General features: G+C 53.0%; 2 protein-coding genes and 2 long non-coding RNA genes across 7 annotated transcripts in view; 2 read left to right on the top strand and 2 right to left on the bottom strand.

The window, feature by feature from the left end:
- Positions 1-1,564: 1,564 nt before the first annotated feature.
- Positions 1,565-12,562, bottom strand: LOC309606914. Of its 4 annotated transcripts, none has more exons than XR_014232118.1 (4): positions 12,450-12,562; positions 11,732-11,987; positions 9,990-10,054; positions 1,565-9,263 (listed from the first exon to the last, which is right to left on the bottom strand). It is a non-coding gene; the product is annotated as an uncharacterized lncRNA (long non-coding RNA). The 4 variants fall into 4 exon arrangements; XR_014232120.1 differs by lacking the exon at positions 9,990-10,054 and having other exon boundaries at positions 1,565-8,472; positions 9,141-9,263; XR_014232119.1 differs by lacking the exon at positions 9,990-10,054.
- LOC309606902 (left-right determination factor 2-like) lies at positions 10,900-16,641 on the top strand. The gene is made up of 4 exons (XM_082344643.1): positions 10,900-11,172; positions 12,467-12,713; positions 12,933-13,175; positions 13,505-16,641. The coding sequence occupies exons 1-4, from the start codon at positions 10,923-10,925 to the stop codon at positions 13,866-13,868; spliced, it is 1,104 nt and encodes a 367-aa protein (XP_082200769.1). The 5' UTR covers positions 10,900-10,922; the 3' UTR covers positions 13,869-16,641.
- On the bottom strand, positions 13,089-20,040 carry LOC309606915. The gene is made up of 3 exons (XR_014232122.1): positions 17,850-20,040; positions 17,492-17,759; positions 13,089-13,182 (listed from the first exon to the last, which is right to left on the bottom strand). It is a non-coding gene; the product is annotated as an uncharacterized lncRNA (long non-coding RNA).
- Positions 16,878-20,051, top strand: part of TMEM63A (transmembrane protein 63A) — a gene marked incomplete at its 5' end in the record, with an annotated part of 31,103 nt that continues 27,929 nt past the window's right edge. The window contains one exon of the mRNA XM_082344556.1: positions 16,878-16,895. The remainder of the gene's footprint in view (positions 16,896-20,051) is intronic.

Here is a 20,051-nt window from a genome sequence, read left to right as displayed (position 1 = left end):
GTCTTAACTGCTCTGAGCCTCCTTCCTGCAGTGTCAACAATGTCTTCCTCCCAAGGGTGTGAGGGGGTGTGAGGGAGAAGTGGGAGGTGAGTGAGGCAAAGGGAGAGCCCAGCCGGGGCAGGGGTGAGGCTGTGGAACCACCCAAAGCATGGCATTGAGGGTGCCCCTGGCGCCCGGCCTCCAGCCCCGCTGAACTCAAGCTTCCTCTTGTATCAGCTGCCCCTTCGTCTTCTCAGCTGCCCCCAGGTTACAGAGAAGAGGCACAATCATCAATATACATTTGCTTAATTAACTGAAGAGGAAGAGAGGCAGGAAGAGGAGCATATGGAGACACAGGGCTTCTAGAAGGTCCTTCCTCAGGGCAAGATTTGAGGATAGTCTACGTGGGTGTTTTTCTTTTCGGACGTTTTTTATTTGGGGGGCAAATCAGAGACTGATACTGCTAATGACTCCCTCAGGGCAGGTTGGTGGAGGGGGGAGGGGAGAAAAGAAAAGAAAAGAGAGGGAGAGGGAGAGGGGAAGGGAGGAAACAACTTGTATTACAATCACAACTGTGATTTTCTGAATCCGGGAACTTCTTGTCTTTAAAAATGGAGAGGCGTGTTTGCAGGTGCGGGATGAGGAGGAGTTGGAGCTGAATTTGTTGCTGTTGACAGAGGACGGCAGGCGACAGCCCCACCATCAGTGGCCTCGCTTTTGTTCTGGGGACAAAGCCTGCGTGTGTGGCGTGGCCGACCACAGACACGGGAGATGGGAGGGAATCAAACGCTCACCCTCACCATGCACTTTCGAGGTGTTTTCTCCAACGGAAAAATGTTCATCGGCAGATGGAGCTTTAAGCCCTGAAAAGAAAAAACAAACCAACACACAAAGCCAAACCAAACCAAGCCTGTAGGGATGTCTGTCTTGAGGCTCCTCTGTGCAGGTAAACATGGCCCTTCTGCACGCATACCCGTTTCCGGTGCCTCCCAGGTCTTCTGTACTCTTGTTCCGTGTAGAGTGAGAGCTCTCCCAGTAACGCTCACAAGAAAGAAAGGAAAAGATGAACTCTTGAGAGACACGTCTCGTGCTGGGGAAAAACAACACAAGTCTGGGGCTTCCCTGGTGGCGCAGTGGTTGAGAGTCTGCCTGCCAATGCAGGGGACACGGGTTCGAGCCCTGGTCTGGGAAGATCCCACGTGCCGCGGAGCAGCTGGGCCCGTGAGCCACAATTACTGAGCCTGCGCGTCTGGAGCCTGTGCTCCGCAACAAGAGAGGCCGCGATAGTGAGAGGCCTGCGCACCGTGATGAAGAGTGGCCCCCGCTTGCCGCAACTGGAGAAAGCCCTCGCACAGAAATGAAGACCCAACACAGCCAAAAATAAATAAATAAATAAATAAATAATCGATCACAAGTGCTCCCTGCACGTGGGAGCAACAGCAGGCAGTGAAGGCGATGCCGTCGCTTTAATCTGGGTCTGGACGTCTCCCTGTGACACAGTCACCCACCCCCTCCAGCTGCCCAGCCTGCCCAGCCCTACTGGAAGACCTGGCCCTGGAAAATGGGTGCCCGGACGCCCACACAACCGCGTCTCCATGGTGCCCCTGACCCGCTTAGTCTGACGTGGGTCCCGCCTTGCGGCTGGAGTGACCTTCCACCCACTGCCCTGTAGCCGTTGAGACTCCCAAGGTCAGGGCACAGCATCTCACTCAGCGAGGGCCTGGGTCCTGTTGGCCGGATGCTCTCCCTCCAGGCCTCCGTGGCTGCCTTCTGGTGAGAGGGCTGCGGAAAGGGGGTCGCCAGGCCAAGGCCACAAGGCCACAGAGGGGCTTCGTTCTGGGCCTGTGGCTGGGGCAGTGTTCCACCGGGTGGACTCCCACGCCGCTGACCTCGGCCTGCACTGGAAGCTGCAGGAGAGCCTCTTCCAGCCGGGTCCCTCCAGCGCCCTCTCTCAGTAAGCTGAGTATCATGCTCACTTTCAAGGAAATGCTTAACGAAATTCCTTTGTTCATCACAGAGCGTCTGTTGCACCCAGAGCTGAGGCGATACACTGGTGACTCACACAGCCCACCCCTTGTAACTCAGCTTCCACATGCTCCCTTCTACACATGGGAACTGCCTGACAACAGGAACACGACGGTATGTTTCCCCCTAACAGGATCCACCTGTCCTTCCTACCCGTGAAGCAATTCTCTCTCGGCTCCAAAATAAGAAGACCCACCATCCCAATAGTTATTGTATCCATCACGGGCTATATTAGTTCCTCCTCAAATTTGGTGGTGGTCTCACTAAATATTCTGTTTCCTACTAAATTGTAAAATTGACCTTCAATAACTCATGTATAAAATTTTTTGAAAAGGGAAGCAGGAGAGAGGAGAATGATTACTTTTTACAGATCAGTACATGCACGAAACAAGCATAGAGAGACAAAGCTACCACCACGCTCATTCCTGCAATAGTCACCACGTCATGGTTGGTATCTGTGGTTTGCGTCTTCACCGACTCATGCCGTGTCTCCCTAGCCCTCAGCCAGAACTTCAGCTGCTTTGGGTTCTGGAGTGACCCAAACCTTCATTCCCCAAAGGTCTGAGTCCTCAGTTATCCTGCCTTTTTGGGGTTGCTGTAGTTTTCAACTCACCTCTACTGTTGGGGAAGCAAGTACCAAGTGGGTCCCCAGAGAATTCCCTGGATCTCAGACATAGTCTTCTTTTTTTTTTTTAATGTCACATTTCTTTTTTTTAAATTTTTATTTATTTTATTTTATTTATTTATTTATTTATGGCTGTGTTGGGTCTTCGTTTCTGTGCGAGGGCTTTCTCTAGTTGCGGCAAGTGGGGGCCACTCTTCATCGTGGTGCACGGGCCTCTCACTATCGCGGCCTCTCTTGTTGCAGAGCACAGGCTCCAGACGCGCAGGCTCAGTAGTTGTGGCTCACGGGCCTAGTTGCTCCGCGGCATGTGGGATCTTCCCAGACCAGGGCTCGAACCCGTGTCCCCTGCATTGGCAAGCAGATTCTCAACCCCTGTGCCACTAGGGAAGCCCTCTTTTTAAAAAAAAAAATTTATTTATTTATTTATTTTATTTTTGGCTGCGTTGGGTCTTCATTGCTGCGCACGGGCTTTCTCTAGTTGCGGCGAGCGGGGGCTACTCTTCGTTGTGGTGCGCGGGCTTCTCATTGCGGGGGCTGCTCTTGTTGCGGAGCATGGGCTGTAGGTGTGCAGGCTTCAGTAGTTGCAGCACGCAGGCTCAGTAGTTGTGGCTCGCGGGCTCTAGAGCGCAGGCTCAGTAGTTGTGGCGCACGGGCTTAGTTGTTCCGAGGCATGTGGGATCTTCCCGGACCAGGGCTCGAACCCGTGTCCCCTGCATTGGCAGGCGGATTCTTAACCACTGTGCCACCAGGGAAGCCCTCAGACATAGTCTTCTTTGCCATCACTGTGTGACGGTCCCCTATTCCCCTTGGTAGTCGGGACCAGTCATGCCAGCCAGGGCAGTAGCTCCTTTTTTGACCTGGTGGTTCAGTGATAAGGAGCCTAAAATGGCCAGGTAGATGTCACATCCGAGGATTCAGTGGAACCATTGATGTGTCCCCTGGTAGAAGCATGTCCTGCTCCATGCAGGACAGTGAGATTTCAGTTGGAAGATGTACAGTTTTTAAATTGCGGGCCCAGATGACTCACACAGTCCATGGTAGCATGACTCACAGAGAATGGTAGCAAATGTTTGGAGGCAGGAGAGGGCAGGACATGTTTTCACTCAATATTGATGGAGCCCCTACTGCTGCCTGCCACCATGCTAGGTCCTGGGGATCTATCAGTGAACAATTCAAGGTTGTTCCTTCAAGAGCTTGCTTTCCATGGGGAATTGCGGGAGCATATTGGAGAAGTGGAGCGAAGAGGGAGGGCAGCCTGGGGTTTTCAGAAGGTCTTGGGTGCCATGTGAAGGGCGCTCACCACCCCTCTTCCCAAGTGCCAGGGTAAAACCCCCTGTGTCTGGGGGCTCAGAGGGAGAGCTTAGGATAAAGGCTCTCCACCAGGGCAGAACCAGTGTCACTCACCGTCCAGGAGCCAGGCCTGTCCTCAGCCAGGCCCCAGGAGGACAGTGGTGTACGAGGAATGGGGCCCCACCACAACTGCTGACAGCTTGGCTCTTAGTAGACCATGGACAGAAGATGGGTATGGGGTTCAGGGCTTTCATAGGGCTGACTCCCCTCTTCTCTTCAGGCCACTGGTGGGTAGAGGGTAAGAGAACAGTGGTACAGTATGTGTATCATAGAATTATAGTATAAAGTATGAAGAAGGAAATTGATAAGTCAAAATCACTGCTAGCCTGAAGGTATTTCCTAAAAAGTTTGTACACAATGACTGCAAATACTCAAGTGAGTGACTGTAGAGAGAAAACAGAGGTAAATATTAGAAACAAGGAGCAAAATTATCATTATTAGCAAATAACTATTTTTCTCTTTCCTAAGAAAGCAAAGGAATACATCTCTAAACACTACGGTATTGCCTGGTTTGAATTTAAATAAATGGAATCATATGTCTTTCGGGTCTGGCGTCTTCTGCTCAGTTTTCTGTTTGTGATCATCACCAATATTGTATATAGTTTGGTTCATTTTCTTTGCTGCAGGATATTCCATTGCAGGACTATACTACATTTTATTTATCCATTACACTGCTGATGGATATTTTTGGTGGGTTGCTTCAGTTTGGGCTCTTATAAGCAATGCTGTTATAATCACTCATACACATGCATTGCTGTCCAACTGAGTGGAATTTCTAGGTCTTTGGGTAATGTGCTATCTTGAACTGTAGTAAATACTGGGAAAGAATTCTCCAGTGTGGTTGTAGCACTTTACACTCTCACCAGCAACACAGGAGAGTTCTTGCTTCTCCAGATCTTCACCAATCTTCCGCAAGATCCATTCTTGATTTTTAAAAACTCCTACTATGGATACTTCCTTAATATGATAAAATGTGTTTATCTCAACTGTAAAGCTCATACTTAATGGGGAAATAGTAAAGTAGTCCTGTTAAAACAAGGGACAAGACAATGATATTTATTATCATCAATTTTATTTAGCATTGTTCTGAAGATACTAGCTAATGAAATAAGACAATAAAAAGAAACCAGAGGAATACATTTTTTAACACCTTTATTGGAGTATAATTGCTTTACAGTGTTGTGTTAGTTTCTGCCGTATAACAAACTGAATCAGCTATATGCATACGTATATCCCCATATCTCCTCCCTCTTGCGTCTCCCTCCCACTGTCCTTATCCCACCCCTCTAGGTGGTAGCAAAGCACCGAGCTGATCTCCCTGTGCCATGCAGCTGCTTCCCACTAGCTATCTATTTTACATTTGGTAGTGTATATATGTCAACGCTACTCTCTTACTTCGTCCCAGCGTACCCTTCCCCCTCCCTGTGTCCTCAAGTCCATTCTCTACGTCTGCGTCTTTATTCCTGTCCTGCCCCTAGTTTCATCAGAACCATTTTTTTTCTAGATTCCATATATGTGTGCTAGCATACAGTATTTGTTTCTCTCTTTCTGACTTACTTCACTCTGTATGACAGACTCTAGGTCCATCCACCTCACTACAAATAACTCAGTTTCGTTTCTTTTTATGGCTGAGTAATATTCCATTGTATATATGTGCCACATCTTCTTTATCCATTCATCTGTCGATGGACACTTAGGTTGCTTCCATGTCCTGGCTATTGTAAATAGAGCTGCAGTGAACATTGTGGTACATGACTCTTTTTGAATTATGGTTTTCTCAGGGTCTATGCCCAGTAGTGGGATTGGTGGGTCATATGGTAGTTCTATTTTTAGTTTTTTAAGTTACCTCCATGCTGTTCTCCATAGTGGCTGTATCAATTTACATTCCGACCAGCAGTGCAAGAGGGTTCCCTTTTCTCCACACCCTCTCCAGCATCTATTATTTGTAGATTTTTTTGATGATGGCCATTCTGACTGGTGTGAGGTGATACTTCATTGTAGTTTTGATTTGCATTTATCAAAGGAATACATTTTTAAAAAGAAGAATTTAATTATCATTATGAGCGAACATTGAGATTTTGTACCTAGGGACTTCCCTGGCGGTCCAGTGGTTAAGACTCTGAGCGTCCAATGCAGGGAGTGTGGGTTGGATCCCTGGTTGGGGAACTAAGCTCCCACATGCTGTGGGCAGCGTGGACAAAAAAAAAAAAAAATGTACTAGAACATATATACAATGGAATATTACTCACCCATAAAAAGGAATGAAACAGTGCCATTTGCAGAAACGTGGATGGACCTAGAGATGGTCACACAGAGTGAAGTAAGTCAGAAAGAGGAAAACAAATATCGAATAATACTGCTTATGTGTGGAATCTAGAAAAATGGTACAGATGAACTTATTTGCAAAGCAGAAATAGAGTCACAGATGCAGAGAACAAACTTATGGTTACCAAGGTGGGTGGGGTGGGATGAATTGGGAAATTGGGATTGACATGTATACACCACTATGTATAAAACAGATAACTAATGAGAACCTACTGTATAGCACAGGGAATTCCACTCAGTGCTCTGTGGTGACCTAAATGGGAAGGAAATCTAAAAAAGAGTGGAGATATATATATATATATATATATATATATATATATATATATATATATATATATATATATAACTGATTCACTTTGCTGCACAGCAGAAACTAACACAACATTGTAAAGCAACTATGCTCCGATAAAAATTAATTAAAAAAAAAGATTTTGTACATAGACAATGCAAGAGAATCAACTAAGAACTACTACAAATGATAAGACTATTCAGTATGCAGGCTGGGTTCAAAATTGGTACACAGAAATCAATATTCTTCAATGATACAAACAATAATTGGCAGTGCTGTGGAATAAAAGATCCCATTTTCAAAAACAAAAAAATATAAACTACTACTATAAACTACTATACAAAATATAAACTATCAGTAACTGATTTAACTATCAAAATGAAAACTACACATACACTGTAACCCAGTGTATCAACTTGTAGACATTTATCCAAAAGATACATTCTTATATGTATAAGTGTCATTTATACTAGGCGATTTATTCCAACATTATTTGTAATAGCAAAGGATTGAAATGGAATTTGAATATTCACTCAGAAGATTCTGGTTATATAAATTATGGTACATCTATATAAAAAATTTATGTAACAGTAAAATAAAATAAAAGAATGTGGCAGTACTATATAGAAGATTCTACAAGGCATATTGTTAAGTGAAAGAAGAAAACTGTAGGAAATATGTGTAGTATGCTAATCTTTGAGTTAAAAAAGGAAAGAAAGAAATGTATCTGCATATATTTGCATAGAATATCTCTGAAGGATACCTAAGAAATTATAGTATTTCCTCAAACCTAAGAGCTTTTGATGCTGGAGCTTCCTTCATCTGACCAGGGCTGAACTGTGTCACAAATTCATATGTTGAAGTCCTAACTCCCAGTACCTCAGAGTGTGACTGTAGTTGGAAATGGTGGTGCAGGGGGCTTTAAGGGGTGATTAAATTAAATGAGGCCCTTAGGGTGGGCTCTAAACCAATCTGACTGGTGTCCTAAGAAGAGGAAATTTAGACACTTGGAGAGACACCAGGGATGTGTGTGCACAGAGGAAAGACCATGTGAGGACACAGCAAGAAGGTGGCCGTCTGCAAGCCAAGGAGAGAGGCCGTAGAAGAAACCAAATTTGCTGGCACCTTGATCTTGGACTTCCAGCCTCCACACTGTGAGGAAATAAATTTCTGCTGTTTAAGACCGCCCCCTCCCCTCTCCCCACTAACATTTTGTTATGGCCGCCAGAGCAGTCTGAGACACCAAATGTCATCAGAAGGTTGTTGCACAACAGTGTCCCAACTGCCACCTGGCTGTCAGTGATTATGAGACAAATTCTGATTTCAAAGAGGCAACATGTCAGAGAGAACAATAAACCCCTTTGAATCAATTGAACTAACAACACTGGTGCCTCTGTGGTGGGGGGGTGGTGGTGGATAGAGAGACTGGGGCCAGGGATGGGAGAGACTTTTTACTGTACCATTTACAGCATAAAATTATAATTTTGAAAAGGGGGTAGTAAGATTCGTATGGTGGGAAAAATATCTGAGTTTCTTTGTAAGCAGACTGTCTCTGGGGAGGAGAAGTGGGAGATGAGCAGCAAAGGCAGGGAGGCTGACTTTTTAAAAAAAAATATTTATTTATTTATTTAGGCTGCACCGGGTCTTAGTTGCGGCATGTGGGATCTTTTAGTTACAGCATGTGGACTTCTTAGTTGTGGCATGGTAACTCTTAGTTGTGGCATGCATGCGGGATCTAGTTCCCGGACCGGGGCTCAAACCTGGGCCCTCTGCATTGGGAGCATGGAATCTTACCCACTGGACCACCAGGGAACTCCCGAGGCTGATATTTTTCATGAACGCCTTTTGCACCTTTTGACTCTTGTACTATGTGTATTAACTAGAAAATAATTAAGAAACATTGTTAACTTAAAAATTTAAAAAGTTAAACATGGTAAGTTAGTATCAGTTGAAAGACCCCTACCATTTATTGAGCACCTATTGTGTGTGTGTGTGTGGGGGGGGTGGTTTGTGAGAGGCACTTTGCTGACATCCCCACTAATACTGACAAGTTCTTTGCAAAAAAAAGTACATTATCCCCATTTTGTAGGAGGAGACTTACACTGAAGGGGATAGAAAACCCATCTAAGGCCACACAGCCGATTAGTGGCACAGCAAGGACTGAACCCAGGGCTCATCCTTGCCGGAAGGGTGTGGGTAAACGGAAACATGGGTCCTTAGTCCTCTCCTGTTCCCCACCCTTCTCAGCCCAGGGAGCCCCAGGGAAGGGTTGGCCCTGCTAACGCGGAGGCCAAGTTGCTGTGGGAGGACAGGGAGGGCCCACTGCCCACCCAGAGGCGTGTCTGGAGACCCCAAGGAGCCACATGGGCCCCCAGGTCTGGGGTCGGGGAGGATAATGAGTGCAGGGCTGGGCCTCTGGGAATTTCGGGAGCACCACAGCAGTGCCTGCCCTGATCAGGAAGGGGACAGGAGCCTCTATCCCCCCAAAGACCCCCAGATGCTCTAATCCAGAGGTGAACTGGCTCCTGGCCTCCAGTCTTCACCAACCTCACAGCTCACTTTGGTTCCAAGCCCAGGCTCTGGTCCAGTTTGTCCCCATCCGCAGAGTCTGCAGGATGACCTCTGACCTCACATTTTCCCACGGCCCTCAGCTGGCAGTCTGGACTCTGGCTGGGGTCAAATCCCAGCCTATTAGGGGCAGGAGGGTGGTAGTGGGCACCTGGCCCCGCTCCTCACCTGCCCTCCTGCCTCAGTCCCTATCATCCATCTCTCTTGGACCCTCTGGGGGCCAGGTCTGCTGCCCACACCCCAAGACGGCCGGCCCACTGCCCTCCGGGGTACCCTCAGCTGTGGGCCAGGTCCAGATTGGCCCGTATCAGGGGTAGTGACGCCCTGTTCCCTTGGCTTCTCTCCTCCCTTCAAGACAGAAGATCTGGCTCAGGGGCCACTTAACCATCTCCAGCCGACCTGACCTGGCAGGGTGTTAGGCCAGACACAGGTTGGGGTGGAAGTGGGGGAGGCCTGGCTCCTTCTTCTGCATGACAAAGGATGGGGGCTGCCCTCCCGCCCGCCCGCTAATCAGCCCATTGTCAAAAGTCTCCCAATCCACATTCGATTTCTTCTTTTGGCCTCTGGCTAAGGTTGCCAGACTTAGCAACTGAAAATATAGGACTCCCGGTGAAAGGTGAAATTTCAATTTCAGATAAACAACAAATAATTTGTTAAAGTACATCCCAAACCGTGTTGGGTATTTCATCTGGCAGCCCGATCCCTGGCTGATTGCCCAACTGTTTTATTTCCCCAGTGAAACTTGTCAACCGGGCAAATCCACGTTCACGTGGAGAAGTCTCAGGAAATTGAGGGACATGCCCCCTGCCCCTGCCCAGCCCTGATCACCTGGATTGGGTCCACTTGGCTAGCTTCAGGGGGTTGAGCAGGACTCTGGCTGGAAATAGCTGAGGCTGTGGAAAGAACTCTGGGCTGGGAATCAGAAGACCTGACTTTACGCAGGCGTCCATCATGAACGGTTGTGAGGCTGGGGATGTTTTGCCTCTCTGAGCCTTGGTTTTCTTGGCTCAAAAGCTGGAGGAGGGGATGGCCTGGATTGTCTTTTCGACTCTGACCTCTGAATCCATGAACAGCCAGGAAGAGGGAGAGGATGGGGTTCCTTATTGGACAAAACCCCATTGGAACTAAATTATCTCAGGCTCCCTTGCCTAGGAAGACCCCCCAGAACACCAGGGAAAATAATGGGTTTTCCAACCGTGGACAGCCCAGGGGCTCAACAGCTCCCAGGAGCCCAACAGCTCCCAGGAGCCCTCTGAGCCCCAGGCTCAGACGCTCATTCCGGCAGGCAGGATCGGTCCTTAGGCAGAGAGCCCTGCTGTTGAATTGGCAGTTTAGCTGCAGCAAGGAACAGGACTATACGTCCACACTCCAGGGACGGGAGTTTGCTCTGACTTGGGGGACAGGGGATCTAGCACAGAATGAGATCCCTGCCTCTTCTTCAGGAAACAAGCTTTTAAATTTAACTGGTCAGGGACCCCAAGCCAAGGTAGAGGCTTCTGACCCACAACAATAGCCATCTGTCCACAGTCCAGACAGCCCCCTCCTCGGGGCTCAGGGACCTGTCTGGCCGCCGAACTCCCAGGAGGTCCGAGGGGTGTGACCTCCCTCCCTCCCGGGCTCCCTCCCTCCCACCCCCCAGGCCCAGCCCAGGCCTGGCTATAAAGCTGGCCCAGACGGGCCCTCAGCACACCCAGCTGGGACCCTCCCGGAGCCTCCTCCGGGGACACGTCCTCTCTGCCCCTCCCTCTCCCGAGCAGCACCATGCGGCCCCTCTGGCTCTGCTGGGCGCTCTGGACGCTGCCCCTGGCCGGCCCCGGGGCGGCCCTGACCGAGGAGCGGGTCCTGGGCAGCCTGCTGCGGCAGCTGCGCCTCAGCGAGGCTCCCGTCCTGGACGGGGCCGATGTGGAGAGGCTGGTCATCCCTGCGCACGTGAGGGCCCAGTACGTGGCCCTGCTGCAGCGCAGTCACGGGGCCCGCTCCCGGGGGAAGAGGTTCAGCCAGAACTTCCGAGGTGAGGCCCTCCCTCCCTGCTGCAGCCTGGTCCTCGTGGTGGGGGGGGAGGGCCTGCTCTGGGGAGGCGGTCTGGGGGCGCAGGGTCCACAGGGCGATGGGGAGGGACCACGGACTGTGAGGAAGGCTGGGCCCGGGCCCCTGGTCTCTGTCTGCACTGAGGGCCCCACCCCTCGGGGCCAGGAGGAGCTGGGCCAGGCTGGACCCGCTGCCAAGGCCAAGGCAAGAACAGATACCATGGTGTAGGGAAGCAAAGTGGAAAGAGGGGAGAATAGAGAAGAGAAGACAGGCTGTCAAGGGGACTTCGTGCTGGTGGACAAAAAGGCTGGCCTCAGCAGAGACTGTTGCCTCAGAGAGAAAGGACCGCTGAGTTCAGTTCTCAGTTCTGATATTTGTTTTACTTTGGACAAGTCACCGAACAACTCTAGCCTATTTGCGTTTCTGGAAATGAGATTAAAGTAGCTCTGACTACTTCCCAGAGTTGTGGGCGTTATATGAGATGGGAGGTACCAGGTCTGAATCCTGTTGCAGCCTGTCACCTCCCTGGGGCTGGGGCTCACCTCCTCAGTGCCCAGAGATAGACGAGGCCAGGTGTCTGGGGAGATGAGGAGACCGGTCCTGGACACCTCAGCAGGGGTGGCTGCTTGTGGCCACGTGGCTGGGTGGTCCGGTGATCATGCTGCCCAACCGGAGCCTCAGCTGTTGGGGACATGTCGCTGGTGCCTCTGAAGAGGGTGCTGTACCCATCCTCACCATTTCCCTCAGGGCTCAGTAGTCCCACAAAAGTGGTTTACAGGCCCCTGGCTCCTCTTCCTCCTTTGGGGGACATTTCACTGGGCATGAGCAGGGAAATGAAAGTAAATTCAGGGCTCTTCCTCTGGTTCTTAGGAAAAGCCAGTTTCAGCTGGTGACCATAGATTTTCACTACCTGGGTCTTCTGCCTCCCGCCCTCCATTCCCCCTCCTGCCCCTTTGCCTAAAGAAGGCTGTGGGTTTGTAGCCCTCACTGGAAGCCCCAGTCCTTGCAGAGCGTCTCAAAGCTGCCCCTACCAGGTGAGGGCAGACGCCACTAGTAAAAGAGCCCCAGCCTCAGATGATGGGGGAGAGCCTGCTTGGCCCTAGCAGTTTTTCTAGGAGTGGAGGTGCTCTCTTTCTGGCCAGGCCCATCAGTTTCCCAGCCCCCAATCTCTCCCTAGGGATTACTGTGGAAACCCTGTTCACTGGCCCTGGGCCCTGCCGCCCTCAGAGCTCCCCTGGTGCCCGGAGGGGCCCCGCTGACCCCACTCGTGTCCCCAGAGGTGGCCGGCAGGTTCCTGGTGTCCGAGGTCTCCTCGCACCTGCTGGTGTTCGACATGGAGCAGCGGCTGCCGCCCCACAGCGAGCTGGTGCAGGCCGTGCTGCGCCTCTTCCAGGAGCCGGTCCCCAAGGCCGCGCTCCGCAGCCACGAGCGGCTCTTCCCGCACAGCGACCGCGCCCGGGTCACCGTCCAGTGGCTGCACGTCCGCCACGACGGTTCCAACCGCACCTCCCTCATCGACTCCAGGTGGGGAGGTGGCGGCTGGGGTGCGGGGCGGGGGATGAGGAGGGGGGCTGGGCCCGGCGCGGGAGGAAGGGTGGCCTGGGGGAGGAGGGGCGGCGCGGTCCCGGCCGGGCCCCTTGGGGGGGGGGGAGGGGGGAGAGGACCCCCTCCCGCCCCGGGGCCACCCCAGCCGTCCCAGTCCCACCCCTCAGCGCGGGCCTGTGTCTCCGTGTGGTGTCGCAGGCTGGTGTCCGTCCACGAGAGCGGCTGGAAGGCCTTGGACGTGACGGATGCCGTGAACTTCTGGCAGCAGCTGCGCCGGCCCCGGCAGCCGCTGCTGTTGCAGGTGACGGTGCAGCGGGAGCACCTGGGCCCGCTGGCCTCCAGCGCCCACAGGCTGGTCCGCTTCGCCTCGCAGGGGCCGTCGGGCGCCGGGCAGCGGGAGCCCCAGCTGGAGCTGCACACCCTGGACCTCAGGGATTACGGGTAGGTGCTGTGGGTCAGATGGGTGAACCCGAATAATGAGGCAAATGGCGGAATTAAACTTATTTTGAAATGGGCAACTTTACAGGGTGCTATGGGAATGGATGAATATATAAAATTTCTCCTAACGCTCTTAGGAGTAATATCAGGTCTAATTATTTATTTGGGGGTTATTTCTAGTTATCCATCCTTATCACAGATATCCAGCATTTTGAACATAACAAGAGATGGACCATAAATCTCCCTCCAGATGCCCCACTAAGCCCCGCCCTGGGCCCCCTGACCTCTGCCCTCCCAGCTGACCTCTGACTCTGCCTCTCCTTCCCCCACAGAGCTCAGGGAAACTGTGATCCTAAGGCACCAGTGACCGAGGGCACCCGCTGCTGCCGCCGGGAGGTGTACATTGACCTGCAGGGGATGAAGTGGGCTGAGAACTGGGTCCTGGAGCCCCCAGGCTTCCTGGCCTATGAGTGTGTGGGCCCCTGCCAGCAGCCTCCAGAGCCCCTGACCTTCAAGTGGCCATTTTTGGGGCCGAGACAGTGCATCGCCTCAGAGACGACCTCGCTGCCCATGATTGTCAGCATCCCGGAGGGAGGCAAGCCCAGGACCCAGGTGGTCAGCTTGCCCAACATGAGGGTGCAGAAGTGCAGCTGTGCCTGGGACGGGGTGCCTGTACCAAGGAAGCTGGAGCCGTAGGCACAGGGTGTAGCCATCGAGGGACTTGGCTTGTGTGTGTGTCAGAAGTGTTCCAGGGCACCAGGAGAGATGGGGATTACTGAACCGTGGATGGCACATGCTCAGTGCTCTCTCCTGAGTTCTTCTGACCAGTCAGCTCACCTTCTGATTTTTGTTTCCCAGGAACAAGACTCCCTGGCCACTGGGTAACCCCTGCCCAGTCTACTCTTTTCTTGACATTATTCACTGCACTGTATCCTAAGCACTTATCTGTGTAGATTTTGTAACCTAAGAGGAGAAACCCCAATTTGTCATTGTTTCCTTGTCCTGTCACTGGATCTGGGCTGAGCTCTGTGGTATAGGTGGGAGATGCAGCTGCCACTCTGGGCCTAAACCCTAGGGTCAAGTGTGGGTTGTGCGTTCCCAACTCAGATAATAAGGGCATTCTGCAAGAAACAAATAAAACAGATTTTATTCTGTATTGCTATGTTTTACCCAGAATCCTGCAAATTGTGAGGGAACAGAAAGTTCTATAGGGATTAGGTCAACCAGATTAGAAGACTAAGGGAAAAGCTTAAAAAGACTTGTTCAAGGTCTCAGTTAAGTGATACAGGGTGCTAGGATCAAAATGCATTGATTCTAAGGTGCCTGTCCTCTTAGGATTAAGGCAGAATTTTTTTTGATCATTGTTGTTGACATTTTTACTTTTCTGGGCACAGGGAGTGGGCTTTATTTCAATTCTACTTGATACAAAATTTTTAAAAATCTGTGATCAAAATAATCATCAATATTACAAGAATGTGGGTCACTCCTTTAGATTTGGGAGCAGATAAAGGGAGCAAATGATAAAATGGTGAACATAAGATTTTCGAATGCCAAGATTACACTGGCTTTTAAACTGAGTTTGATGTAGGATCTGGGCCTGGGGCGTGGATGTCTTGGATTCCTTGCCAGCCAGGCTGCACAGCTCTTATTAGCTATAAATTCTATATCCTCTAAATTTTCATTTTCTTCTCTGTCAGATAGGAACAATCCCTGACTCCTGTACTTTTACTGGAGATTTAAGGAAATAGTGTTTTGTCTGTTTTTTAAATATTTATTTATTTGGTTGTGCCAGGTCTTAGTTGCAGCAGTGGGCTCCTTAGTTGTGGCATGCTTGTGGGATCTAGTTCCCTGAACAGGGATCGAACCCGGGCCTCCTACATTGGGAGCACAGAGTCTTAACCACTGCGCCGCCAGGGAAGTCCCAGAAATAGTGTTTTTACAAGCACTCTACATACTGCCTGACACATAATGGGGGCTATGGTTATCTCAACTCACATTTTGATCTATCTTGGCCTTCTCTTGATTTTGAAATAACCTACTGAAAGTCAAGTTTAGAAATCCCTTCCCTCTCTGAAATCAAGGATCCTAACTTTTCTCTTTGTCAGTGGCTCCACCAGGGTAGGGGTTAGAACTTTGCACTCCCCTGGGGCCCAGGGTACAGACCAGGCAGGGGGTGGCTCCATTAACTGAGGCAGGGGAGGAATAGGGACACGCAGGTGGGGCGTATGGGGGGGCAGAGAGTGGACAGAGGCAGTCTGAGAAGCCAGGGGCAAGTCCGGCGGCTACACCCAGGAACCTGCTGGAGGTCAGGCGTGGGCCCTTGGCAGTCGGAGGTAAGAGCAGGAGAGATGGTCAGGCACCTGTGCAGAAGGACAAGGGCCGGGCTGAGCGCAGGGGCCAAGGGCAAACTGGGAAATAACTAGCGGCTGTGGGTGGAGGAGAGGGAGGAAGCCAGATGGGACAAAAGGAGCTGTTAGAGAAGCAGGAGACATCCCCTACCCCACCCCACTCCAGAGAGCCCCAGGCTGGTGCTGGAAGCGTGGGGAGGGAGGGAAGGAGAACACTTTGACCATTTCCAGGAAAGAAGAAAGCCCAGAAATGGAAGACAGGTCAGAGGCCCTGCAAAGCTGTACACGTGCGGAGTGAAGGCCTGTTCAGGATTTACTAATTTCTAGTGCAGGAAGGGACCTGAGGGGAAGCTTCGGTCCCACCCCCTCGTGTTGCAGACTCGGACGGAAACCGAGGCCTTCGGAAGAGGGCAGTTTGGTGCCGCAGGCAGGCGGTGGTCTTCGGTTTCACAGGGGGCGCAGTCCTCACTGAACCCCGTCCTGCGTGTGGCCCAGACACACCCTGGCGCCCCCCGGGGAGCTTACAGTCCAGTTGCGGAGGCCGCTGGCTCATAGGAAACACCCTGGGACTCAGCCCGGGGAAACAAGCCACACTTAGGGAGCTGAGCTAGATGGGTGCTCCCGGCGGCCTGGTCCTGGCAGTACCCGCTTTGGCTCCAGGGGACCGCTGAAAATACTGCGACCTCCGTTTGGGGCCAAACGTAGGACGCACCCACCCACCCTCCACAGGGTGTTCCCTGTTCGGCTGCCCAGAGCGGTAGGGGAGCCGCGGCCTTTCACCCTGGGAGCCGGGTGACCGCGTACTGCGTGGAGCCGAGGTGCGGGCGGAGCCCAGCCGAGCTCCCCATCCTCCCACTCCCCCGGGCGGGCCTAAGAGCCGGTCGCGGAAATTCAGTGCAATACAGGACAATCAAGAACGTTTGCCGATGCTCTCCCCGCGCATCCCCCGGACGCGACCACCCTGTGCTAGGCCCGGGGCTCCCCGAGGTGCCGGGGGGAGGGGGACGCGCCGGGGGCTGGGGAGAGGAATTAGCCGTGGCGGCGCCCTCCTCTGTCCCAGGACGCGAGCCGGCCCGGCCAGGGCCTGCAGAACTTTAGGAGGAGCTGCGCGGGCTGAGCAGCCGCCCCGGGGCCAGGCCAGGGCGGAGGATCGCCGAGGGGCGTACGGTCCAGGGCCCGGGAGCCGGGCGGCAGCGCGGACGCCTGCCCCGCCGAAGCTGCAACTTGAGCAAGCAGTGGATGCGGGTCTGCGCATGTGCACGGGCGCCGGAGTTTCACTTTGTAACTTTTAAGTAGTCAGGACACCGCCCCGCCCGGCCAGGTGGAGCCAGACAACCTCCTCGGGCCGCGCCGGGCTGCAGCGACGCCGCCGCAGGTAAAGGGGAAGAAGCGTTTGGAGGGGGGAATGTCGCCCTCCGCCTTTCCCGGGGCGTGCAGGACCTGGGGTCTACGTCAGGGTGCCATGTCTAGTGTCCGGTTCCGGGGTGCGGCCCTCCGGCCTCCGCAGACCCGACTCCGGAGCAGGGGTGACCGGGTGGGTGGGAGGAGAAGGTCCGTCCCTGGGCCGCGCACACCCCGCGCCCCTCTTCCAGCGCCGCGCCTCTCCAGCTTTCCTAGCGGCTTTTCGGGACTTCCCCCTCCAAGGCTCCAGCTTTTCGCTTTTATGGCTGATCCCTTTCTCTTCCCACCCCTCTCTTTGGGGATTTGTCAGCTGGAGTCGACCCCCCAGCCTAACCCGGAGCGCAGCCTGGGGGCCCTTCCTTCTCCGACTCTGCGAGGTGGGCCTGGGAAGGGGCCAGGCATCTGAGTCACCTGCTGCTGGGAAGGTAGAAACCACCTTGGGGCTGCTCCTCAGTGACCACTCCCTGCAGCCCTGCTGGAGTCCTGAGGAGGGAAGCTGGGGCTTTGGGGAGGGGTGGGGAGGGTGAGGAGAGCTCTGCTAGGAAACCCAAAACGCAGAGGTGCCAGTACCTGATAAGCCCGGCCACCTGAGACTCGGGGGTGAGCTCTGTCTTTCAGCTCAGGCGGTGTCCTGAAGGGCAGGAGGCCACCGCGGTACACAGAATGACCCGCCGGCTTCCCTCCACGCTGAAGTCGCGTGGCTGTGGCCCAGCCGCACAGCGTGCAGGGTGTGAGGTTAAGCCGGTGGGTTGCGCTCACCAGTTCAGGCCCAGTGCGTACAAGGCGGCATCCTGGGGTCTTTCTCAGGCCCTGGTTCCTGCAGGGCTGTGGACAGTCGCTGGGGAGAAGGAAAGACTCCAGGTCACCGCTTATTGGAGAAACGACTCATATTTCCCTTCTCCCTTCTGCATGCCCATTGTCTTTCTACCTTCTCCCCTCCTCTGACACCTGTCAGGTAGTCCTGAGTCTGCTTCTGCATTGAGGTGGATGTGTACAGAAGCAGAGGCCTCCTTTCGCCTTCATACGCCTCTTGTTTGTTTAGTTTGGGGGCAAAGGTCTCCCTTGGCTGTTCACTGGGCTGTAACAGGAAAAATATCAGATGGGGTCCTGCTATGCCTAACATTGTCTTTCCCATTGTCTGGAGAGGTGACAAAATGAGAGCAGATTTTGAGTGCCCACGAGGGCTCAGTGCTTTATGAGCATTGCCTCTCACCAGCCCTGCAGGAGAGACATCATTGTGCCCATTTTATGGAGAAGGAAGCCAAAGCACCGAGTGGTTAAGCCACGTGTCTAAAGGCATGTGGTGCTGAGACCCTAAGTCCAGAGCCTGCCCAGGTGACTGCCGGCTGCCCTGCCTCCCCGTGCAGCCAGACTCTGTGCCGTTTCCTTGGCGCTCCAGGGCTTGTGTCTGTGGAGGTAAATGGTTGTCCAGGTTCCTGGGCCCTGTTTGGTGGGGCTTTAAGGAGAAGTTTGCAACCTGCCATCTACAACATCAGAGTCACCTCCTGTGGCAGAAGGCCTGGAGCTGCTTGTCGTCCTAACAAAGTCAGAAAATTTGGTGATGATAAAAATACCCTGAATTTGCAAGAGCTGACGACTCTCACACACTTCCTGCAGCGTTCTGTTGCCACTCCTGGCAGGGGAGGCGTAGAGATCTTCAGGTGTGCTGTGGGGGCCAGCAGCTACCAGCTCAGGTGGGCAGGGGGTTAGCATTGGTGGCTGACTTCTTTGGCAATTTTGGGACCAGCCATGGCATTGAGCTCTCAGTCTCACTGGCCACAACCAGACTGTAGGGTGTATGTGGGCTGAACTTTGCGTTGGGGCCTGAGTCACATGCTGCTCACCTGGCACCTGGGCCTCAGCAGTATATCTTGCCTTTCCTGAATGAGACGATGAGCAGAGAGCTCTCTGGAAGGCATGGATAAGACTAGGCATTCACACATGCATATCTGACAAATATGGGATGAGTGGACATTGCCAGGCAGGGCGCCTTTGGCCACAGGGCCTACTTGCTGGTTTGGCCCCTGCCCAGCACTACCAGTCTTTTGCCCACTGAGCCAACTCTCTCCCAGTCACCACCAGCTGAGTTCCCTTCTCTCCCCCTCCCGTTCCTTCTGAGCCTGGCGGGGCTACCCTGTGGTGCGTGTGTTTCCAGCTGCCCTCTCAGAGTGTGCCCGTTCGGGAAGATGCAGGGGGCTGGCCCTGGAGGGACCGTGATGGTTCAGCAGAATCTGGACTTTCCATGTGTAACAGACTACAACTAAGCAGAAAGTTCTGAGAGAGCATGCGGGCCCCCAAAGCTGTGCCCTCACCTGGAGGGGGCAGACAAGACAGGCCACCTCTGGGGAGCCCTGAGGTTCCATCCCAGGCTGGTGGGATTTGATGGCTGACCTCACTGAGTCCTTCTTATCAAACTTTGTAAAACCACCCAGGGGAGCCTGTTTGACTTAGAGGCGTGACTGGGGCTGAAGGGGGAAGAGGAGCATAGGTACCTGCTTCCCATGGGGCCTCTGCTCTCCCAAAGCTCAGCACAAAGCAGCATTGGTGAGGCTCATCCTGCCGCAGCACCACTGCACCAGCCGCCCCTTTCCAGGGACAATGCTCCCTCTGTGACCATTTTATGGGGATGTTTTTTTCTTTCCACTTCACTTTTCAAGCCTTCCTTGTTTGTTCTGCTGCATTCCTTTTTCCTGATTCTAGTCTTTGGGGGCCCTGGGGAAGCCTCTTGGGGCCCGCATGAGGTCCTGGACTCAGTCTTCCTGGAGCCTACAGCTGCCAGCGCTTCTGTGGGGGGAGGTCCACTGCCCTGGCTTCAGTAGGGCCTTGAGCCGCTGGACAAGAGGGGAGAGGCTGGACCCTCAGGTGATGCTGGGGAAGAGAGAGGAGAGAGGAGCAGGGCAGCACAGAGGAGTGTGGACCCTCCGTAGTGCTAGGAGTCTGGGGAGAGAGAGCCAGGGCAGGAGGGAGCGCATTGGGAAGAACCACAGGCTCCGTATGGGCGTTTGAGTGCCGACACATTGGGGCACGTGTGAGTGCAGGGGAAGTGTGCTGCAGGGTTTCAGGCCAGAAGCCCTGAACTGGAAGAGGGCAGCTCCCACGTGACTCTGACTGTCTGTGTTCCTTCAGGGAG

The sequence above is a fragment of the Balaenoptera borealis genome (assembly GCF_965194805.1).
Source record: "Balaenoptera borealis genome assembly, chromosome: 1".
Classification (NCBI taxonomy): domain Eukaryota; kingdom Metazoa; phylum Chordata; class Mammalia; order Artiodactyla; family Balaenopteridae; genus Balaenoptera; species Balaenoptera borealis.
The sequence above is the reverse complement of the archived record's forward strand: the minus strand, read 5'-3'. Positions and strand labels throughout refer to the sequence as shown.